The sequence below is a fragment of the Phasianus colchicus genome, chromosome 19 (assembly GCF_987193195.1).
Source record: "Phasianus colchicus chromosome 19, bPhaCol1.hap1.1, whole genome shotgun sequence".
Lineage (NCBI taxonomy): Eukaryota > Metazoa > Chordata > Aves > Galliformes > Phasianidae > Phasianus > Phasianus colchicus.
In genome coordinates, this window is record NC_143454.1 from 4174170 (window position 1) to 4192129 (window position 17960).

A 17960-nucleotide genomic window follows, 5' to 3' on the forward strand; every position below is an offset into this window, starting at 1 on the left:
ACTCATAAAAATCTCAAAGTAACCCAGCTGGAGATTCCAGCCAGGCAGGGAAGAGAACAACCTGGGGCATGGCTGGAGATCTCATGGAGAATAAAAGTAGGATTATTATTCCACTCTGTAGCAACTATCCTGAAAGTCTGGGCCCTGTGGAGGCCAAATGGTGGTTGTGGAAGGGCCTCTTTCCCTTGTTGACTGTTGCAAATCTCCCAAAACACAGCCGAAAGACAAGAGTTTGGGAGGAGATATTGATTTATTCTGCACAGGGTGTGAGGTGGGATATTCCCACAAATCTAGTGCACAGTCTGTACACTGGCTTCTGTTTATAATCCAGTAAGTTTTCATGACTCACCTATCTAATATGTAATGACAGGACAAGAGGGAATGGCCTCAAGCAGCACTAGGAGAGGTTTAGGTTGAATGTTAGGAAGAATTTCTGCCTCATAGGGAAGTGTTCCATCCCCCAGAGCATTTTTGTGGCCCTCCTGTGGATGTGCTCCAACAGTTCCCTGTCTTTCATAACTACTCCTACCTATTGCATATTCATAGAATTACATACATACAAGGTTACATGACATATTTGAATCTTCTGAGCTCATTTGGGAGCTTCAGTGTTCTTTGGTGGTAGTTTGGGGAGATGTCCCACTCTTTGGTTATCCATGGGTACAAGGACACCTCGCCCCTTCTGGCTGGCCGCTGTCTAGGACTTGTACCTCCTCTGGATGGCTGTCTTTCTTCCTTATTTGTGGCACTCGAATCTTTGAAGAGAAGTTCCATCACAGGAAGGTTGTTTTTCTGAGATAAGGAGGACATCTGGAACTTAAAGCTGTGCTTCAGCCTTGAGCAAAATAGCTCAGCCAGACAAAAAATGTTAAATAATCGCCTTCTGAGTCATCACTCTTTGTGATGTCGGCTGCATTTCCCGACTTCATCCCTTCCTTCTCGGCGTCAGCCGCGAGGTCTCAGCTTCCCGGAACGTTTGTTTGGCGCATCGAGTTCCGGACGGACGGAGCGAGCGTCGGACCGCGCCGCGCTGGGGGACCGGGAGCGGACGGACCGCGGCGGGAGCGGGGCCGGCTGGGCGGCCGGCTGCCATGTACGCGGGGCTGCAGGAGCTGGGGGTGGCCAACGGCGAGGATCTCAAGGAGACCCTGACCAACTGCACGGAGCCGCTGAAGGCCATCGAGCAGTTCCAGGTGGGGCGGGTCGCCATGGAGACGGCGGGGCGAGAAGGCCTCGGGTGGCGTCCGTGCTTTGTTTTGGGGTGAGAAGGCCGCGGGTGGTGCCTGTGCTTTGCTCTGTGCTCTTTTGGCCCCTTTTAAAATTATTTCTTTTAGCAGCCTTTGCTGACCGCCCCTGTCCCCCGTTTGTGTTGGCAGACAGAAAATGGGGTCCTGCTGCCCTCGCTGCAGTCGGCCCTGCCCTTCCTGGACCTGCACGGCACCCCCCGGCTGGAATTCCACCAGTCGGTGTTCGACGAGCTGAGGGAGAAGCTGCTGGAGCGAGTCTCGGCCATCGCCTTGGAAGGGAAGGTGGAGGAAAGGTCTGTAGGCTGGTTGGTTATGTGGAGTGAGAGGGGGATTTAATGTGAATGTTATCTGCAGTGGGCAAGTGGCTTCTGAAAAAGACTTGAATCTTCTGGAGGCTCAAGTTGCAGTGTTTGAGATGAGTTTTGGGCCTTTGCAGTTAAGTGGTAGTTAGAGTCTCTTGGTCTTATGTGTTTTCAGGTACAAGAAGCTGGAAGATCTCCTGGAGAAAAGCTTTTCCTTGGTCAAGATGCCTTCCATACAGCCTGTGGTAATGTGTGTCATGAAGCACTTGCCCAAGGTAAAACTGCTGCTTAGGCTGGCCTGTTCTGTTGTGTCCATGGTGGTTTATTCTGTTACGTCTCTGTTGTATGACTTCTCTTGTCTGTGCAGTTGGCTGGGCTGCAGGCTCCAGCTGCAGATGCTCTGCAAGGATCAGTGCAACTGACTGAATATTTACTGGACTCTTGTGTCTGGTTAACAGCTTAATACGCTAATTTAAAAAGCATTTTAGTATCTTAAAATCAGATGAGACAGTTTCCCAATCTTATTCAATACATGTGGCTTCCTAAAAGTAGTCAAAATCACTAGTAAGTGAATTTTCCTATAGCTGATATGAAAAGTAATTAGAAGGATACAGGATAGAGACTCAGATTTGCGAAAGAAAAAATTCAAGAAGCAGCTTTATTAAAAGCATTGTATTGTACTTAAGGTAATTACTAGGCAGCAGCCTGATCTAGTGGAAGATGTCACTGCCTATAGCAGGGGGTTGGGTCTAGATGATCTTAAAGGTCCCTTCCAACCCAAACCGTTCTATGAAAATGGATTCAGAACTGTTCCTTTCATAAGCAGAAGAGTTCTGAATAACCCCAAATCTCGTAGAGTCATAGATTTAGAGAAAATCTTTTGTCCTCTTAGAAAGGAATAAGGAAAAACTCAATATGTTATTTGCTTGTTTAAAAAGTTAAATTTCTTTGCGTTGGCTTACTGCTACTAGCGTAGAGAGGGCAGAAGATGAGTCTGTGGTACTTTATTTAATTACACTGCTATGTAAATTACCAGGTTACCTGAGATTGTGATTTAGATGTCTTCTGCAGTCAGTTACTTGTTGGAAAGTCAGGCAGGTGAGATTCTTGACATGGATGTAACTGCTCTGTTGATCATAGGTGCCTGAGAAGAAGCTGAAGTTAGTAATGGCTGATAAGGATTTGTATAAAGCATGTGCAGTGGAGGTGAAGCGCCAGATTTGGCAGGATAACCAGGCTCTGTTTGGTGATGAGGTATCTCCACTGCTGAAACAGTATATCCTGGAGAAAGAAAATATTCTCTTCAGCAACGATATTTCTGTCCTGCACAACTTCTTCAGTCCATCTCCCAAAGCAAGACGTCAGGGAGAGGTAAGACAAGGAAATCTCTTACAACATGCTTCTGAATGTTGTTCATCAGCTTCCAGTCAACCTCATCACACTGTGGAGTGTTCATTTCACTCACCCAACTTTGCTATTGAAGCTGATTGGTCACTGAAATATGGGCCCTTTTGTCTTGATCAAAGCATCAGGAATTATTTTAGTAGCTGCTCGATGCTGTGTAATTATTTATTAATGTCCATAGCTGTCCATGAACTTTAAACATTTTCCTTATTGCTTATCCTGGCAATATTCCTCAGCTGTTCTGAAACCAGAGCCTCCCTGTCAAATCAATTTGAATATCTTAAATGTCTTTTATTGTTTGGAGTGTTTGTTGTTTTTGTTGTGTTTTTTGTTTTTTGTTTTTGTTTTTTTTAATAGCAAGACAGACAGACACCAATTCCTTAATATTATTTTTAATGGAAAGGAACACTGGAAGTTGTAGCTATGTTTGCGTTCAGAAAAGTTACTCTTTAGGTGGAATTGCATCAGTTCAGGTGGAGCTGATCTAATACTGCTGCTGGGAGGGCAGGTGCTGCACCTTCTATCCTTGCCAGTTGCTCTGGTAATATCAGAGCCTTTCAGGTAATTGGGACCAAACTGGGCTGGATTTCACTGGCAAGCTTGATGTGGGAAGGAAGGGCATAGGTGTAAGGAGCAGGTCTCCCTCCTTTTTGGTACCAGCAAGCCATTAGATTGGCTCAGCTGTAATTGGTCCTTTCACCTCACGGGGCCTTTGCTCCAAAAGGGAAATACCAGAGTTTCTGTAAGGATCTTGCTATTGAGAATACAAAGGAATTGCAGTGATAAGGCAGTATAATTAATTTAATTTCAGAGCATAGTAAAATAGCTCTTTTTAAGGAACTCAGGTTAATGTGGATGGTTCAAATCATGTAAATGCAAGAATCACTTGCATTTGGTGTGTGAAGTCGTAGCATCTCTTGGTACTGAGTGCATGTTTTTCCACTTTGGATTTAGGTGGTTCAGAAGCTGACTCAGATGATTGGGAAGAATGTGAAGCTCTACGACATGGTGTTGCAGTTCTTGAGAACTTTATTCCTCCGGACAAGGAATGTGCATTACTGCACACTGCGGGCAGAGCTCCTGATGTCACTGCATGACCTGGAAATCAGTGAAATCTGCACTGTTGACCCCTGTCATAAGGTATTGGTCATGTGGGGCAGATGGGAATATTACTGGAGAATTTTCTGTTTTATCCACTCCTGTGCATACTTGCTGCACAGCAAGACTTCAGCCCATGACTTCTCTCTGAGAAGAGAGTTCAGATCTTGAATCCAAAAGTCATCTTATAGTCCTTGGAACTTCAGGTGAAAACTTTTGTCTTGGTTAACCAGCAGCTTGCTTTCATTTCAGAACCCATGAATCATTCAAATTTGAGATGCTTCCACACCACTGGAAAAAAAAAAAAAAATCAAAAACATGAGCTAGCTCCAGGTCCTTAATCAAAGCTTGCTTTCCTTCCCGTTGTGCTGGTGTGACACACTCCATCTGTCAGTAAGCTACATGTGTAACATGAAATACTTTGAATCTTGAGTTACAGAGACATTAAGCTATTAAGGTAATGGGATGTGGTGGGCACAGTGTTAATGTCACATCAGGATCTTGTTACTGGTCCTTAATGCTTCTAAGCTTTGTGTGTATTCTGTTTATAGAAAATATGTCCTAGAGTGATGATAAACATTACTGCATGCTCTTTAAAGTCTTCTGATCAAGAGTCTCAAAATCAGTGTATAAACAGTAACTGAATAGAAAAAGGATCATTATTATTCAAGGTGCAGATTGTTGTTGGTGACCTCATTTTGCCACTGTAATGCAGAGACTGGTGAGAGGAAAATAAGCCAGGATGAAACATTTCAGAAAGTTGAGCAAGTTTTTCTTTCTTGGCATCTGAAATATTGAGGAAAGCTTAGGTGTTTTCTTAAGGGGAAAAAAAAAAAAAAAACGGAAACCAAACCCACAGGTTTAGGTCAGGTAAAACATTTCACTCAACTGTCTTTCTATTTTGGTAAGAAAGCAGAAACGTCTCCACTTTTAATAAGCCCTACTTACAGGGTGGGAGTGGTAGAACATTGGCTAAAAAACAATCTCATGTTATTACTATTAAGTGATGCAGTTTCAGTGGCCTTACTTGCCAAGGAATACCTGTCACAGAAGGGAAGAAAGTGATAACAGTTTAACTTACACTGGAACTTCTGACCTCCTTTTGAGATGTTTTTGTATTCAACCTCCTTTGTATTTGGGATCAGCTTGTTACCATACCCAAGTATATTAATAGAACTTGTTAACTTCCAAGGTTTGGATGTCATTACAAGCCTGTTTTCCTTGATACTGTATATTTTATTGCTAGTCTGTCATTGTCATGAGCATTCTCATTTTCTGAGTAGTTCACGTGGTGCCTTGATGCCTGCATTCGGGAGAAGTTTGTGGATAACAAGAGAGCTCGGGAATTGCAAGGCTTTCTGGATGGAGTGAAGAAAGGACAAGAGCAAGTTTTGGGGTAAGCTGCTTAGGCTCTTTATTGATAGACTGCAAATTGGGTTCCAGATGTCACAATATGTGACGTAGTTCAGGTGTTAATTCTTCCCTAAAACCAGCAGGCAGTCAGTAGTTCTTCTACATGGTCAAGTGCAGTAGATTCAGCAACATTATTGCACTAGAGCATATTCAGGCACCTTCTGGTGAGATCCTTGGTAATGCTTCAGTTACTTTGAGTAATTGTTGCAGGTTTCTCTGTGACCTTGTAACTGTGTGAGCTCACTCAGCTATGCTTCAGCTCTAAAGACCTTTGGTAATTATTTTCTTTGACTTGATAGAGCAGGTTATCTGAAATAACATTCATGACATTTTTACAAAGGCAAGAGAAGGTTTGTGGAATGAAAACCTATCGGTAACAAAAGACAGAAATGTGAGTTTTATGTTATTATACTTAAGGTATTGCTGCCCATCAACACAGCAGTTTCTGGGTTTTGTGTTGATTTACTGCATGTACTACTTTGACATTACATCTAATAGTTGACAGGATTACAGGATTACAACAACACGCCCTGTTCTGTGTTCAGGGAGACACATCTTAAGAAGCTAGTGTCCTACAGCTGGCTATGAAACTAGTCTGCTGCGATGATGGTTAGGTGTGATGTGCATTTCTTTGACTTTTGCCTCTTCTCTCAGGGACTTATCGATGATCTTGTGTGATCCCTTTGCCATTAACACCTTAGCCCTGAGTACCATAAGGCACCTGCAGGACCTAGTTGGGCAGGACACCTTACCCAGGGTGAGTGTTGCAGCAAGAATAGCTAACGTGACCCCTAGTCTTAATTGAACAGCATTCATCAGCAAACAACTGGCAATGCAGAAGTAGGATCAAGTTTTTAAACACATTTGTAAGTTAAAATAAGAGAAGTGTAGTTCTGGCTTCCTGTTTGTATCAAATACCTTAAAGATCTGCAGGAGCGCTGTGTAGAGAGAGGCATTTTAGAGGAATCTGAATTGACCATGAATTCTTTGTGTGGCCCACTCTGTTCTGACAGCTGTGTATGTATTTACACCCCTACTTTATCCTTCCAGCAGTGTACTAAACAGCAGCAGCCTTTATTCCCTGCTGTGGTAAATGTGATGGCTCATTTGACACTGGTCTGCTCTGTTGTCTGCAGTACAGTGCAGTTCCTGCAAGTAGTGTCTGCAGGAGGTGATTCAGTGGAAAGGGAAGGAGCTCTACAGACATCTGAACTGAGTGAGGCATTTGCTGTCTTCATTTCTGAGCTGTCAAATTTTGTTGTTGGATTAAATAAGTTCTTCATGGCAGTTTAAAATTGAAGATTGTTTTGGTTTCAGGGCAGAATATAAAGGCAAAAACTTGTTCTTATGCACACTTCCTACTTCTGCTGAGATGATTTGATTCATCCTGTCACGTTGTATTTCAGTATCCTAATTTGGTTGGACACCTTCAAAAACAGTGTCCTGCTCAGATTGCCTGCATAATTCTTAGCACATTATAGAATGCTACAAAGAACAACTCTCAGCTATGTGTTCTTCTTGCAGCTGTTTGATTCCCATTTTAGGAATTGGTTATCAATTAAATTTGAGAACTGAATGCCTCTCCTGTTAGTCCAGGCGGGCTTTGAATGTAAACCACTGCTTCCAGATAAATACTTGTATGTGTAAATTGTGGAAGGTCAAACTAGCTGTTTTTTCTCCCCCTCTTTAAAATTCGAGGAAAGCCCAGATCTGCTGCTGCTCCTTAGGATGCTGTCTTTAGGACAGGGAGCCTGGGACATGATTGACAGTCAAGTCTTCAAGGAACCAAAAATGGTGAGCCTTCTTTAGGTCTGATTCTTATTTGATGTACACTGTGTCCCTGATTTAATCTTCAAGTCAGTTTTCTGCATATTTTTCAACAAGAGCTTCCTTCAAAAAAGCATGTAAGTGGTCACTGCACAGCAGCTCAAATGGGCATGCTGGGCAGCTGTAAGCTTCGTGTACATGTTTCATTTCCATGGATGTCTGCCCTTACTGTTTCTAAGTTGAGCTGTTCCTCTCTTAAATTCTTTAGCCTACTGTTCTGTGAATCTGATGCAGCACTGATTTCTGTGGAGAGAAGATGCACATAAATACTTTATTTTGCTACTCTAGTTATGCATTGATCTCTGTCAGTTTAGGAAATAAAGAATATGATTTGTAATTGCTGTTAAAAGCAATAATACCAACCTTAATGTGCAGTGCTTGCTCAAACATCTCTTAGAGGAAGTGCTATGTCATTGTCTAAAGAAAGCTCTCGAGCAGGATTAGGTGAAACACAGTTTTCCTCATTACCACTGGATCATGTGGAAGTTTCAAGGAACTGTCTGAAAGCTTGTTTTCATAAGTGTAGGGTGGAGCTAGTAACATTGCCTCAGTATTTTACGGTGCTGTGGAATTATTAGATGGTGTGAACTGACTGATGAAAGCATTCTCCTTTTTCCTCTGTCCTTCCATCCCTCTAAGGAAGCTGAATTGATTACAAAGTTCTTGCCTATGCTGATGTCCTTTGTGGTGGATGATCACACATTCAATGTAGATCAGAAACTGCCCTCGGAGGAAAAGGGGCCAATTCCCTACCCCAGCACCATTCCTGAGGCTTTCACCAAGTACGTAATCTGTATTCTCAACTACTTTTTACACACTGGTCTTGTTAGTAAAGCAAAATATCAAGAAGCCAATGAACACCGGCAGAACAAAATACTGTATGTGGTCAAGACTTTTTGGGGAGTAAGATTCAGTGCTGGTTAATCAAACCTACACTTTACTTTTAGTGAAATGGCTTTCCACCATGATTCCTCAAATGAAATATATCTACATAAAGTATATTTCTTGCTTTGACCATTTTTACATCAGAGTGAATATGAAAGTACTTTGTAGTACTGTTTTCAAATAGTGCTGACTGTGTGACTCTCCAGGCAGTGAGTGATGAATGCTGAAGTGATACCATTTCATCTGAGTGCAGCTGGATAAGTGCCCATGCCTGCTATGTGGGGAGTGCTATTGTAAATCTTATTTTACATCTTTGTCACACAGACACTCTCTGTTGATAACTTATCACTCCAGGGGCTTCAAAGAGATAATTAAAAATCCTCTTTGTGTTTTCTCATATTCAGATCTTGCACTAATTTCCAGCACAATTCTTATCTGTATGCCATGATCTGGAGTGCTGAATACCACTGGTTGGATTTATGTTTGCTCTGTGACAGTGCTGATGTTTGACCTCTAGGAATCCATAAAACAAAACACTGCTGTGCTTTCTGTCATTTTAAATTACTTGAGCTTTTTTTAAAACTCTTTTTAAAATTATCACTTTTATCATTAATACTATTTAAAATGTTCACAACCAGATCCAACTGTATAATTGTGAGATAATGCAATGTTTGCTGAATGGTAACGTTTTCCTTGGCTGTGACAGTGGATTTAGTGATGGTCATTATCTGAGTAGCTGCTTTCCTGTGGCTCTGAGGTTAACCATTGCTATAACTACTTGATTCCTATCCAGCACTGTTTTAATCTTTTAAGAAAAAAAGAAAAGATCTATTGATTAAGAAGCTTTGCTTCTTCTGTAACAGGTTCTTGCAGGAGAACAGAATAGCTTGTGAGATTGGACTATACTATATCCTTCACATAACAAAACAGAGAAATAAGAATGCTTTCCTCAGGCTCCTGCCAGCACTAGGTGAGTTTTTGTCTTATCTTCTGTTCTTCATCTGTTTCCCTTGTCTTGGAGACAAGGCTTAACAGCCTGAAATGAAACTGATTTCAGAGACAAACACATATGTTCTTTTATCTCTTCTGGTGACTTAATTGTTAAGCCCTGCAGAATTACGTTTGTTTTTTTGTCTGCAATTAGGATATTTTTTCTGCTGATCCAAGAACTTAGGGGTAGTGACTGAAGGTCAGTAGTACATCAAAGGCTGTATTAACAATGGGATTAGCTGAGAGCTTTTATGAATGAAACCGAAATATAAAAGTTTAGGTGACAATTCTGCAGCTGCATGTGGTCAGATATTTTTTGAGACTTAGGTTTGTGTGGTGAAAAAGCCTGGAACAAAACAAGACCAAACACAGCCCTAAGTTCCTCCCTGGGATTGCCTTCTGAATTGACCTCTCTGGGTTAAGTTGTGTGAAAGTTCTGTAACATACTTAGGAAGTGCTGCTCCCAGCAGTGGGGCAGATTCCCCACTCCCCCCGTTACCCCAATGCTGTTCTTTGGACCCTTTGCTTAACAGGCAGCTCATTTACATGGGTGACTTTTTCACTGGTGAGCAGTTTGCATCTGTTCACTGTGGAGTCTGAGGAGTGCAGGGAGATGGTTGTGGCCATGAGCAGAGAACTGTGGAAAAGTATAGCAGGGGTCCCTGTGATTCTGACAGCAGCAAACTGCTCTGTGTGACTTCAGTCTGATGGAGATGTGGGTTCTCTTCATATTTTTCTCAGCTCTCTGCTCCTCAGGTGTAAGTTCACAGCCACCTGCCTGGGCTACCTGTTGTAAAAGCCAGTAAGGAAAAGTTTTCACAAAGATTTCAGCAGGGATCTCTGCTGTGTAATCCAGGTTTGGCACATATTTGCAAGTCTCAGTCTTTGTCTTCTTATGTTGTGTAGTCGAGACATTCAGTGACTTGGCCTTCAGTGATATATTTCTGCATCTGCTCACTGGTAACCTCACACTGCTGGGTGATGAATTTGCAGTTGAAGAGTTCTGCACCGCTCTGTTTGATGGCTTCTTTCTCACTGCATGCTCAAGGTAAATCTGATTTTCCCCAGAGGAAGTGAGTTTGTAAGATATCTGGGAGAGGCTGTACTTCTTTGAACTATTGTTTAACATTTCAGCAAACTCTTTATGTACAGTTGAAATCATTAGTCTGATGCTTTTTCTTTTAGGAAAGGTATATACTGTGATAAAGTTCTTAACAGCAGAATTGCTAAATGTTTCGTGTTGGTGTTGATTACCTGAACCATAACTTGTTATTCTCAAGTTGGAGTTACAAAAGATAATAACCTTCATGCTTTGCAATGGCTGTGAATATGAAGCACTAACTGCAGCTCTTTGTAAAAGCTGCGTGCAGAAAAAAACCTGTTTGTTAATTCTCTTAAGCCCATGTGGTTTAACTGGTGGCTGTCAAACCAGATCTAACCTCTGGGAGGCTCCCCCAAAAGCAGTTTCCTCCTCATACAATGGGGGCAAAATATTCTTCTGTGTGTGCATATGGCTCACTCAGCACAGCTGAGAGAGAGAAATTGGTGCTCTGTGCCACAGCCTCTGCTTAAAATCCACCCCACTTTCCCTGTGGTTGCTAGAGTTAGTTCACCCATGTTGATTTATTTATATGAATTAGTTGGATATCTGAGGCAGGATTAGCACTTTGTAACATGTAAGCAATTCCTAGGTATTTTGGAAGATTACAATGAACCAGTCAGTCCTTAGTTGTGTTTGCTGTTCTTCTGATAGAAGAATTGCTGTAGCTTTCTCATTCTGTAGACCGTGTTTGTGTATAACTGTTTCTCTGCTTTAAACTTGCTTTTTTTCAGAAAGGAGAATGTACACAGACATGTACTAAGATTGCTGCTTCATCTGCATCACAAAGTGGCGCCTGCCAAATTAGAGTCTCTCCAGAAGGCTTTGGAACCCACCAAACAGGTAATGAGAAATGGAAAATTAATTGCAAATGAAAGCATCTGTCTTTCCCAGACCTTGCTTAATGGAATGTGTGCTTTATTCAGATAGCAGCTTTCCAAGTTGTCTTAATTACCTTCTAACTTCCTCTTTCTGCATTGGTTTGTGTTAAAACATGGAGGTCAATTGCTTGTTTAGTGCTGTAGTTAGTAGCAGCAGGAACGAAGTCTGACTCCTCTGGTTTTCCTTTCCCTAAATCTCTTTCTGCAGAGTGGGGAGGCTGTGAAGGAGCTTCATAACCAGCTTACTGAGAAACTGGAACTTCGCAAGCCTAGTCCTGCCGAAGTGACTGAGACTCCCTCCATGGAACTGCCCTTGCCCACTGTGCCCACACCAGCCTCACGCTGAGCTGTGTTTGTATTGCAAGAGTGAGACAGCAAAACAAACCTAGTGCTCAGCAGCCTGAGGGCGCTGTACTGCCTGGTCAAGTGTCTGCCCACAGGGTGGAAACAAAAAAATAGCCACTGAAAAAGCTCTTTGGGAAAACACTGCGGTTTACCCAACTGTCTCTTGCTGGTTAGAAAACTCTGTATGCAGTGCATTGCAGAGGTTTACTTTTCTTAAAGGTAGCTGAGTGAGTGTCTTCTTGTAGATCTACTTACAACTGACTGTACTATTTTTTTTTTTTTTTTTGAAAAAGAAAAGGCATATTTTTAAGCTTTGCATCTTGTATTCTTTAACTCTATTTCAAGAACTTATAATCGACTGTCTAGTACATGGTTGAGCAGACAGAGTGAGCTCCTGAAGGCTAACCCGGTTTTTCCTGGCTGTTAGTGGGCTCCTCTGGGTCTTTACAGGAAATGCAGCAAACAAATGTCAGAGGAGATAAGCTCCACTGATGTGATTTTCTGTTTCTAGCTATTTACGTCATGGTAAAACGTGCTGCATTAGTGAGGGATGTCCACCACTGTCACTAGATCAAGAAGCAATGATCTTATGAAGAACACCAGAACCTGAATCAATCCCCTGCTTTCCTTTCTCTCCCAATTTTTTCCAAAGAAAGAGCTTGAAATGAATCTTGGAGCCAGTGAAATAAAACCTAAATGGTGGTGGGGTTTGGGTGTAGGCAGGGTGAAATCCTGACTGAAAGAATAGCCTGTTCTCCATGGCTTATCTGTGTTTGCTGTCTGTACTTTTGCAGTTAATTCCTGTTGTGCTTTTACTGTTGCCTCACTGTAAACATCAGGCAGAGTATGCAGGAAGATGGATTTGGGAGAATGAGTTGTGTGAGCTTACAAGTGACTTTGCATTGGTTTCAGCCTGTACAATATATGTGAAAAAAAATCCCATCAGTCCTCTGTAAACAGGAAGATGGCTACATGAGGGATTCTGAATCGCAGACGAACGCAGGTATGAAGGCACTTCTGAGGGTCTCTGCTTACCAGCTAACTCAGACTAGGGCTCACCTAGAAAAGGTTGCTGAAGGGAACAATGTTGTATTTACCTTTAAGTTTCCTGAGGGTTCTGTTAGGCTGTTTCTCCAGCCCACTGAGGTTCCTCTGAACAGCAGCCCTGCCCAGTGTGTCAGCCATTCCCACAGTTTGGTATCATTTGTAAATTTGCTGAGGGTGTGTTCTGTCTTTGGGTTGTGAATAGAGGCATTAAACAATATTAGCCTCGTTACAGACCCCTGAGGAATGTTAGGAGTAACTGGCTGCCAGTTGGACTTTGTGCTGTTGATCGCAAGTCTCTGGGACTGGAGTCTTGCCAGTTTTCCATGCAGCTATCTGATCCACAGCAAAATGATTTGGCTGTGTGTGTTCTTCAGACAATTGTGTCCAAAGCCATCTGAAGTCAAGCTAAACTGTAATGCTCTCCCCTTGTCTGCCAAGCCAGTCTTCTTAGAAAGTTACCAGAGTTGTCAGGCACCATTAAGCCTTGGAATTTGCCTACCCGTGCTGGTTGTGCTGTCACTTTCTTGTCCTTTTATTTTCCCAGCACTAATTTTTTTTTCTTGGGGCTCGAGCACTTCTAGTTCCAAGCCATATTTATGAGACTTTTCCATTTCCTGAAGCTGTATATAAAAAAAAAAAAAAAGAAAGAAAGAAAAAGAAAAAAAAAAGATGTAATTGAGCAAAGATGGAAGTCCCTCCCAGAAGCTGCTGACTCCCTCTTTGTGTAGTTTTTTCTTCCTCCTGAGATCTCAAGTGTTGCATGAGGAAAGCAAGTACTCATCGCCTCAGTGCCTCGTTTTCCATTTGTGCAGGGTTTTGTCTGTGTCTTTTGGGAAAACTGGGAAGGCAGCATAAGTTTGTGAGTGAGGAAGGGGTGCTGCCCTCTCGTCCCTGCTGCCTTTGCACTCCTTGTCTCCTGGGCTCAGCATGCCTTTGGTGGAGCCTGGGCCGTTCTTGGCAGATTTCTGATGCTGAACTTGCTGGAAACAGGAACTGCTTGTAACAATCAGTATTTTCTTGCAAAGCTTGGTTTTTAAACCATTTAAACTGATGTGTGACTTACACAGAGCAACATCCCACACTGCTTGGAAACCTTTCACTATTAACACCCTCCAGCTTGTGTTCTGCTCAGCCCCAGGGTCCGTAGCTCTGTGTACAGGTTCTCTCTGTCACTGAAGTCTTCCCATATACTGCAGCCTGATTTGCTACTTTCTTGCAGCATTAACTTATTTTAATTCAGGCTGACTGAGCAATTTGCAATTCGGTAGGAAGACCTCTTGTGTTTTATCGTGTGTCAACAGTGCTGGGGATTATTTTTTCAGCCTTTAAGATCTACAGAGGTGGCACAAAGAAATTGAGTCCAGGAGCACGTACTGATGATTACCTGTGCTAGTTGATGCTTCAGCTGAGGGGAAGTCTGTGGGCAGGGGGAGAATGGGAATGGCTGCCACTCCACTCTGCACTCTCTTGACTTGCTTCCTTCTGAAAAGATGTGATAAATTAGCAGAAACATCTCTCAGAAAAGACTTTTTTTTTTTTCCAGAAGTGACCATCTCGGTCTGTTGGCATTCTTAGAGATGAGAATGGTTTGACCCCCAGCAATTATACAGACTGATGCTTTTGTGTCAGCTCGCGCTGTCCTGTGCTGTAACTGCCAGCTGAAGTACAACAGAACTGTGAAAAGAATTACATTTTTTTTCCCTCTTTGCCTTTTCTTAATGCTCCCATATGTAGCCTGTTGTAACTGGCAGCGAGGTGCAGTGCAGATCTCAGTTGTGTGCAGAGCTGTGTGTGCACACTAGAGGGTAGTGCACCACTGACTGCCTGCCACCAGCACGCTGCTGCCTGAAATCCTCCCAGCTGGCATGGAGCAGGGAGCTGGAGCTGCCTGCCCTCTGTTTACACTCATGTTACAGATTGTCTTTACAACGGGGATGTGATACCTGTGGTATGGAAAAATAGCGTATTCTCACCAAGCCTGCTGTGTCTGACTAGGGGATGAATTTTTACGATGAATTCTAATTAGCTTGAGCAATCTGGTCCTCTCTGTGTGTTTTTCCGGAGAGATCATAGTAACTAATAGCTCTGAGAGGTTCTCCAGGCTTTTTGGATGGTTAACATTTAACTGAAATTTTATGTTGAGCTTTGAAGCAACTCATTTGGATTGAGGTATATTAGCAGATTGATAGAGCACTGGAACTGCAGTATTGTAGTTGATAGGAGTAGCTCCAAAATTTGGTTACTGAGGCCAATGCTAGCAGAAGAATCAGGTCTGGGTTATGCAGAATTAGTGGAAAAAATGTTTACAATGGTAAAATACAGTTTACTTCTGAAGGAGCTGACACCAAAAGCATGGCACAGCATCATTTCACATCACCCACATTCTACCTGACATGATGATTTGATGCAGGAAATCTCTTTCTGGACTGAGATTAAAAAAAAAAAAAAGAGGCTAAACAAATCTGCTTGGACAGAAGGAACATGAAGATCCCCCCCGGATAAACGCCAGTTGTTGTGTCTTGCTGTTTTGTCAGAACTGTTTTTAGGTGATTCCTGGTCACCTCTCTATACAACAGCATAAAGGAAACCTGCCACTGGTTTCACTTTGAAGATGCTTGAGTTAGAAGAAGTTGGCCTGCTTGCACAGTGCATGTCTGGTCTGGTCTGTTCTTGCAGAAATGAAGGGAAGACTCACACTGTCTTGAACCTCACTCATCCTTGAAGTCCTGCGTGGGGCCAAAGTGAGGAGCCAGGGATTGGGCTCACAAAGAAATGTTCCTCTGCCCCATTCCAGCAGGTGTCTGGCGTGGCACAGCAGTTTCTACAGGAAGGAATCAGGCACATTCCTGAGCAGTTCCACGTCAGGGAGCAGGTATGAAAATACACTGAAGTGAGACTGGTAAGAAGAACTAATGATAAATACAAATCACAGAATTTCCTCTTGCAAGCATTTAAAACTTCAAATAATAGTATTTTCTGATTTTAATGATTTCAGCAGTCCTGGGACACAGGGAAGTCTGTGGATTTATGTATTGTGTTCTTCACTACCTCCCCCACTGTACCTGCAGCACCTGGGCATGCTGCTGTTGGGCTGGACCTGTACTGCTGCTTCTGCACATGCCCTTCCTTGCCTTCCTCTCCTCTTGGTGTCTTGCTTCTATGGATCTCCCCAGGCTGGGGTAACACTTCTGCCTGATAACGTCTCTTTTTGGAGAAGGGCTGCCCCGTGCTTGGCAGAAACCCTTCCCTGAGCAGCACTATCTTGAAAACCTTGCAGGCAGGAAGAAGATGTGTTTCTTGCTGATGCTGTTTCAGTGTCTGGGCAACATCTACCAAAGTTCCCCTAGGCTGGAACGTGCTCTGAAAGAACGGGAACATTTTACTAGGTGTTGCAGTAGATATTCCACTATGTCCTTACTATGAAAGCTCTGGATTTCCATGGAGATCCTTCCAATTCAGGCATGAAAGCCTGGCACCTTGATGAGGGACGGTGAATGTCACCAGTGCCTTCAATAGAACTCAAAAAGTTCAGATGGGAGCAATTCCATTGCATCATTTACCTCCCATAAAAGGAAGCTTATTGTTCGAAAAGAAGGCTGTATTCTGACAGCCTTCAGTGCTGGACTTACGGGAGTTACATCCTGCACTTCTGAATTAAACCTTAGCTGGTGGTAAAGAACAATTGTGAAACCAACCTCCTGGAGAGGACTGACTGCCAACTTTGGCTTTCCAGCCCAATGACAGTATTTCCCACATAGGACCACAGAACTCACAGCTGGGACCATTGTAAGGATGGGCTCTGTTAAGCTGTAGCTCCAGGGATAAAAATTGCTGGGACCCAGCAATTCGAGCTGTGCATCTTTGTGGCTCTGAATGCTGAAAGCCTCTGCTTGCTGGCAGAACACTCCGTTCTGCCTCAGTGCTGCAGGCACTTTGAAAAGTGGTCGGGAGTGGTGGGTTGTGGTGCAGATGGCTGGAAGGGAGCTGGGCATTTAGCTGAGTGACAGAAAGTCTGGAGCAGATGCCACGCGGCAGAAACTGGAGTTATCCCTCTCCAAGATGCTGCTGGATGGTTTGGGCTTCACAGCCACCTATGGGTTAGTTGTGGTGAGGGGAAGGGTATACAGACAGGGACTTGAGTGCACGAAATATAACTTACCCCCTCACCCGGCGCTGTGCCTTGGCCAAAGGGCAGCACTGGGGCTGTGTGGGGCAGAGCTGTGCCTGTAGCTGTGCTGGAGCCCTCCTAGAGGCAGGGAGAGGTCTGTGTGACGGGGTGGTATGGATGGTTTCTTGCAGTATTGATAGCTCCAGGTGGGTGGATGGCAAGAGTGGAAGGCAGCTCCACCCCATCGCAGGTCACTGTGCTGAGGACTCCTCAGGCAGGGTTTCAGCTCTGTGTTTGCTGCCATCTGAGCCGTTCCTGGGCATCCTCTGCAGTCTTTGCATTAAGCAGCACCCCAAAGTGAGCATCGGTGTCTTCCCCTTGTTCTCCAGGTCTCGTTGATGTCAAAGGAACAAGAAAGATTCCTGTATCTGTCCTCGAGTCAAACAGAGCTGTTTCTGGTTCCCGTGTTGTCATAGAAAAGAAGTCCAGAGCTCAAGAGACAGTTATTTTGGAGCTTTGTATTTTGTTTTTCTTTCCTTTAGCATCCATTTGCTATTACCGAAGCTGTGTTGGCTGATTAGGGTTGACAGAACTTGTAAGTGGTGAAATGTTAATAAATCCTGGTGATGAGTCATTAGCATACAAAGCAATCTGATGACTCAGAACACAAGGTTTTTATTATCATTTTTTCAAGCACATGTATAGGTAGGAGCAATTAAAAATCTTGAGAAGAAATCTGTCTCAGATCTGTTTGTCTTTTGTGAAGGCTGTGGAAGATGCTGACAGATGGGGTGGTGCTCTTTTTAACTCTGAAACCCTTTAGCCTGAGTTGTGTTCTCCTGGCACTGCTTCTAGTCGTGTTCCCCCACCCTCCGTCCCAGCTTTGTTGGATGTCCTTAGCTTAGGAAGGAAGCACTGCATGAGTGTGAGAGGAAGGAGATGGTGAAGTTTATTCCCCTAAAATGCACTTGAAGCTTCAGTCAAGGTGTTGGAGTCACTGGGTCAGAGTCATTATGGACTTGTGAAATGATGTCATCGGAGCAATAACAAAACATCCAATCAGGTCACGGCCTGATTTGTTACCAGCACCGTGTTCTCTGCTTAATCTCTAGTGAGCAATCAGGTAATTACTAAGGACTTCTTACAGGCAGCTTCCTTAAGGCGAGGCCAAGGGGGAGAGAAGGGATCCGTGTTCCTCCTCACCTGGCACTGCTGTGCTCTGGGCTTTGGCTGCGGTGTGTGGAGGTGCAGGAAGCACCTTGTGTTGTCCCAGGGAGGCTCAGAAGTTCCTTCCAAAAAGCCAATTGTTGTGAC

The 17960-nt window shown here is 43.5% G+C and overlaps 1 protein-coding gene across 4 annotated transcripts in view; it reads left to right on the forward strand.

Moving 5' to 3' along the window:
- Positions 1-17452, forward strand: part of NELFB (negative elongation factor complex member B) — a 38142-nt gene extending 20690 nt beyond the window's left edge. For 2 of the 4 annotated variants that reach the window (XM_090121350.1, XM_031601550.2), the window contains 12 exons: positions 1377-1540; positions 1725-1824; positions 2690-2920; positions 3908-4093; positions 5335-5447; positions 6119-6221; positions 7163-7258; positions 7931-8073; positions 9040-9146; positions 10073-10214; positions 11000-11108; positions 11355-17452. In XM_090121350.1, coding sequence (XP_089977476.1) covers positions 1377-1540; positions 1725-1824; positions 2690-2920; positions 3908-4093; positions 5335-5447; positions 6119-6221; positions 7163-7258; positions 7931-8073; positions 9040-9146; positions 10073-10214; positions 11000-11108; positions 11355-11492 — 1632 coding nt within the window. In that variant the 3' untranslated portion in view covers positions 11493-17452. Of the gene's footprint in view, positions 1-1003; positions 1194-1376; positions 1541-1724; positions 1825-2689; positions 2921-3907; positions 4094-5334; positions 5448-6118; positions 6222-7162; positions 7259-7930; positions 8074-9039; positions 9147-10072; positions 10215-10999; positions 11109-11354 lie in introns of those variants that run through there. The other 2 variants (XR_016458848.1, XM_031601551.2) reach the window with 2 other exon arrangements.
- Positions 17453-17960: the final 508 nt, after the last annotated feature.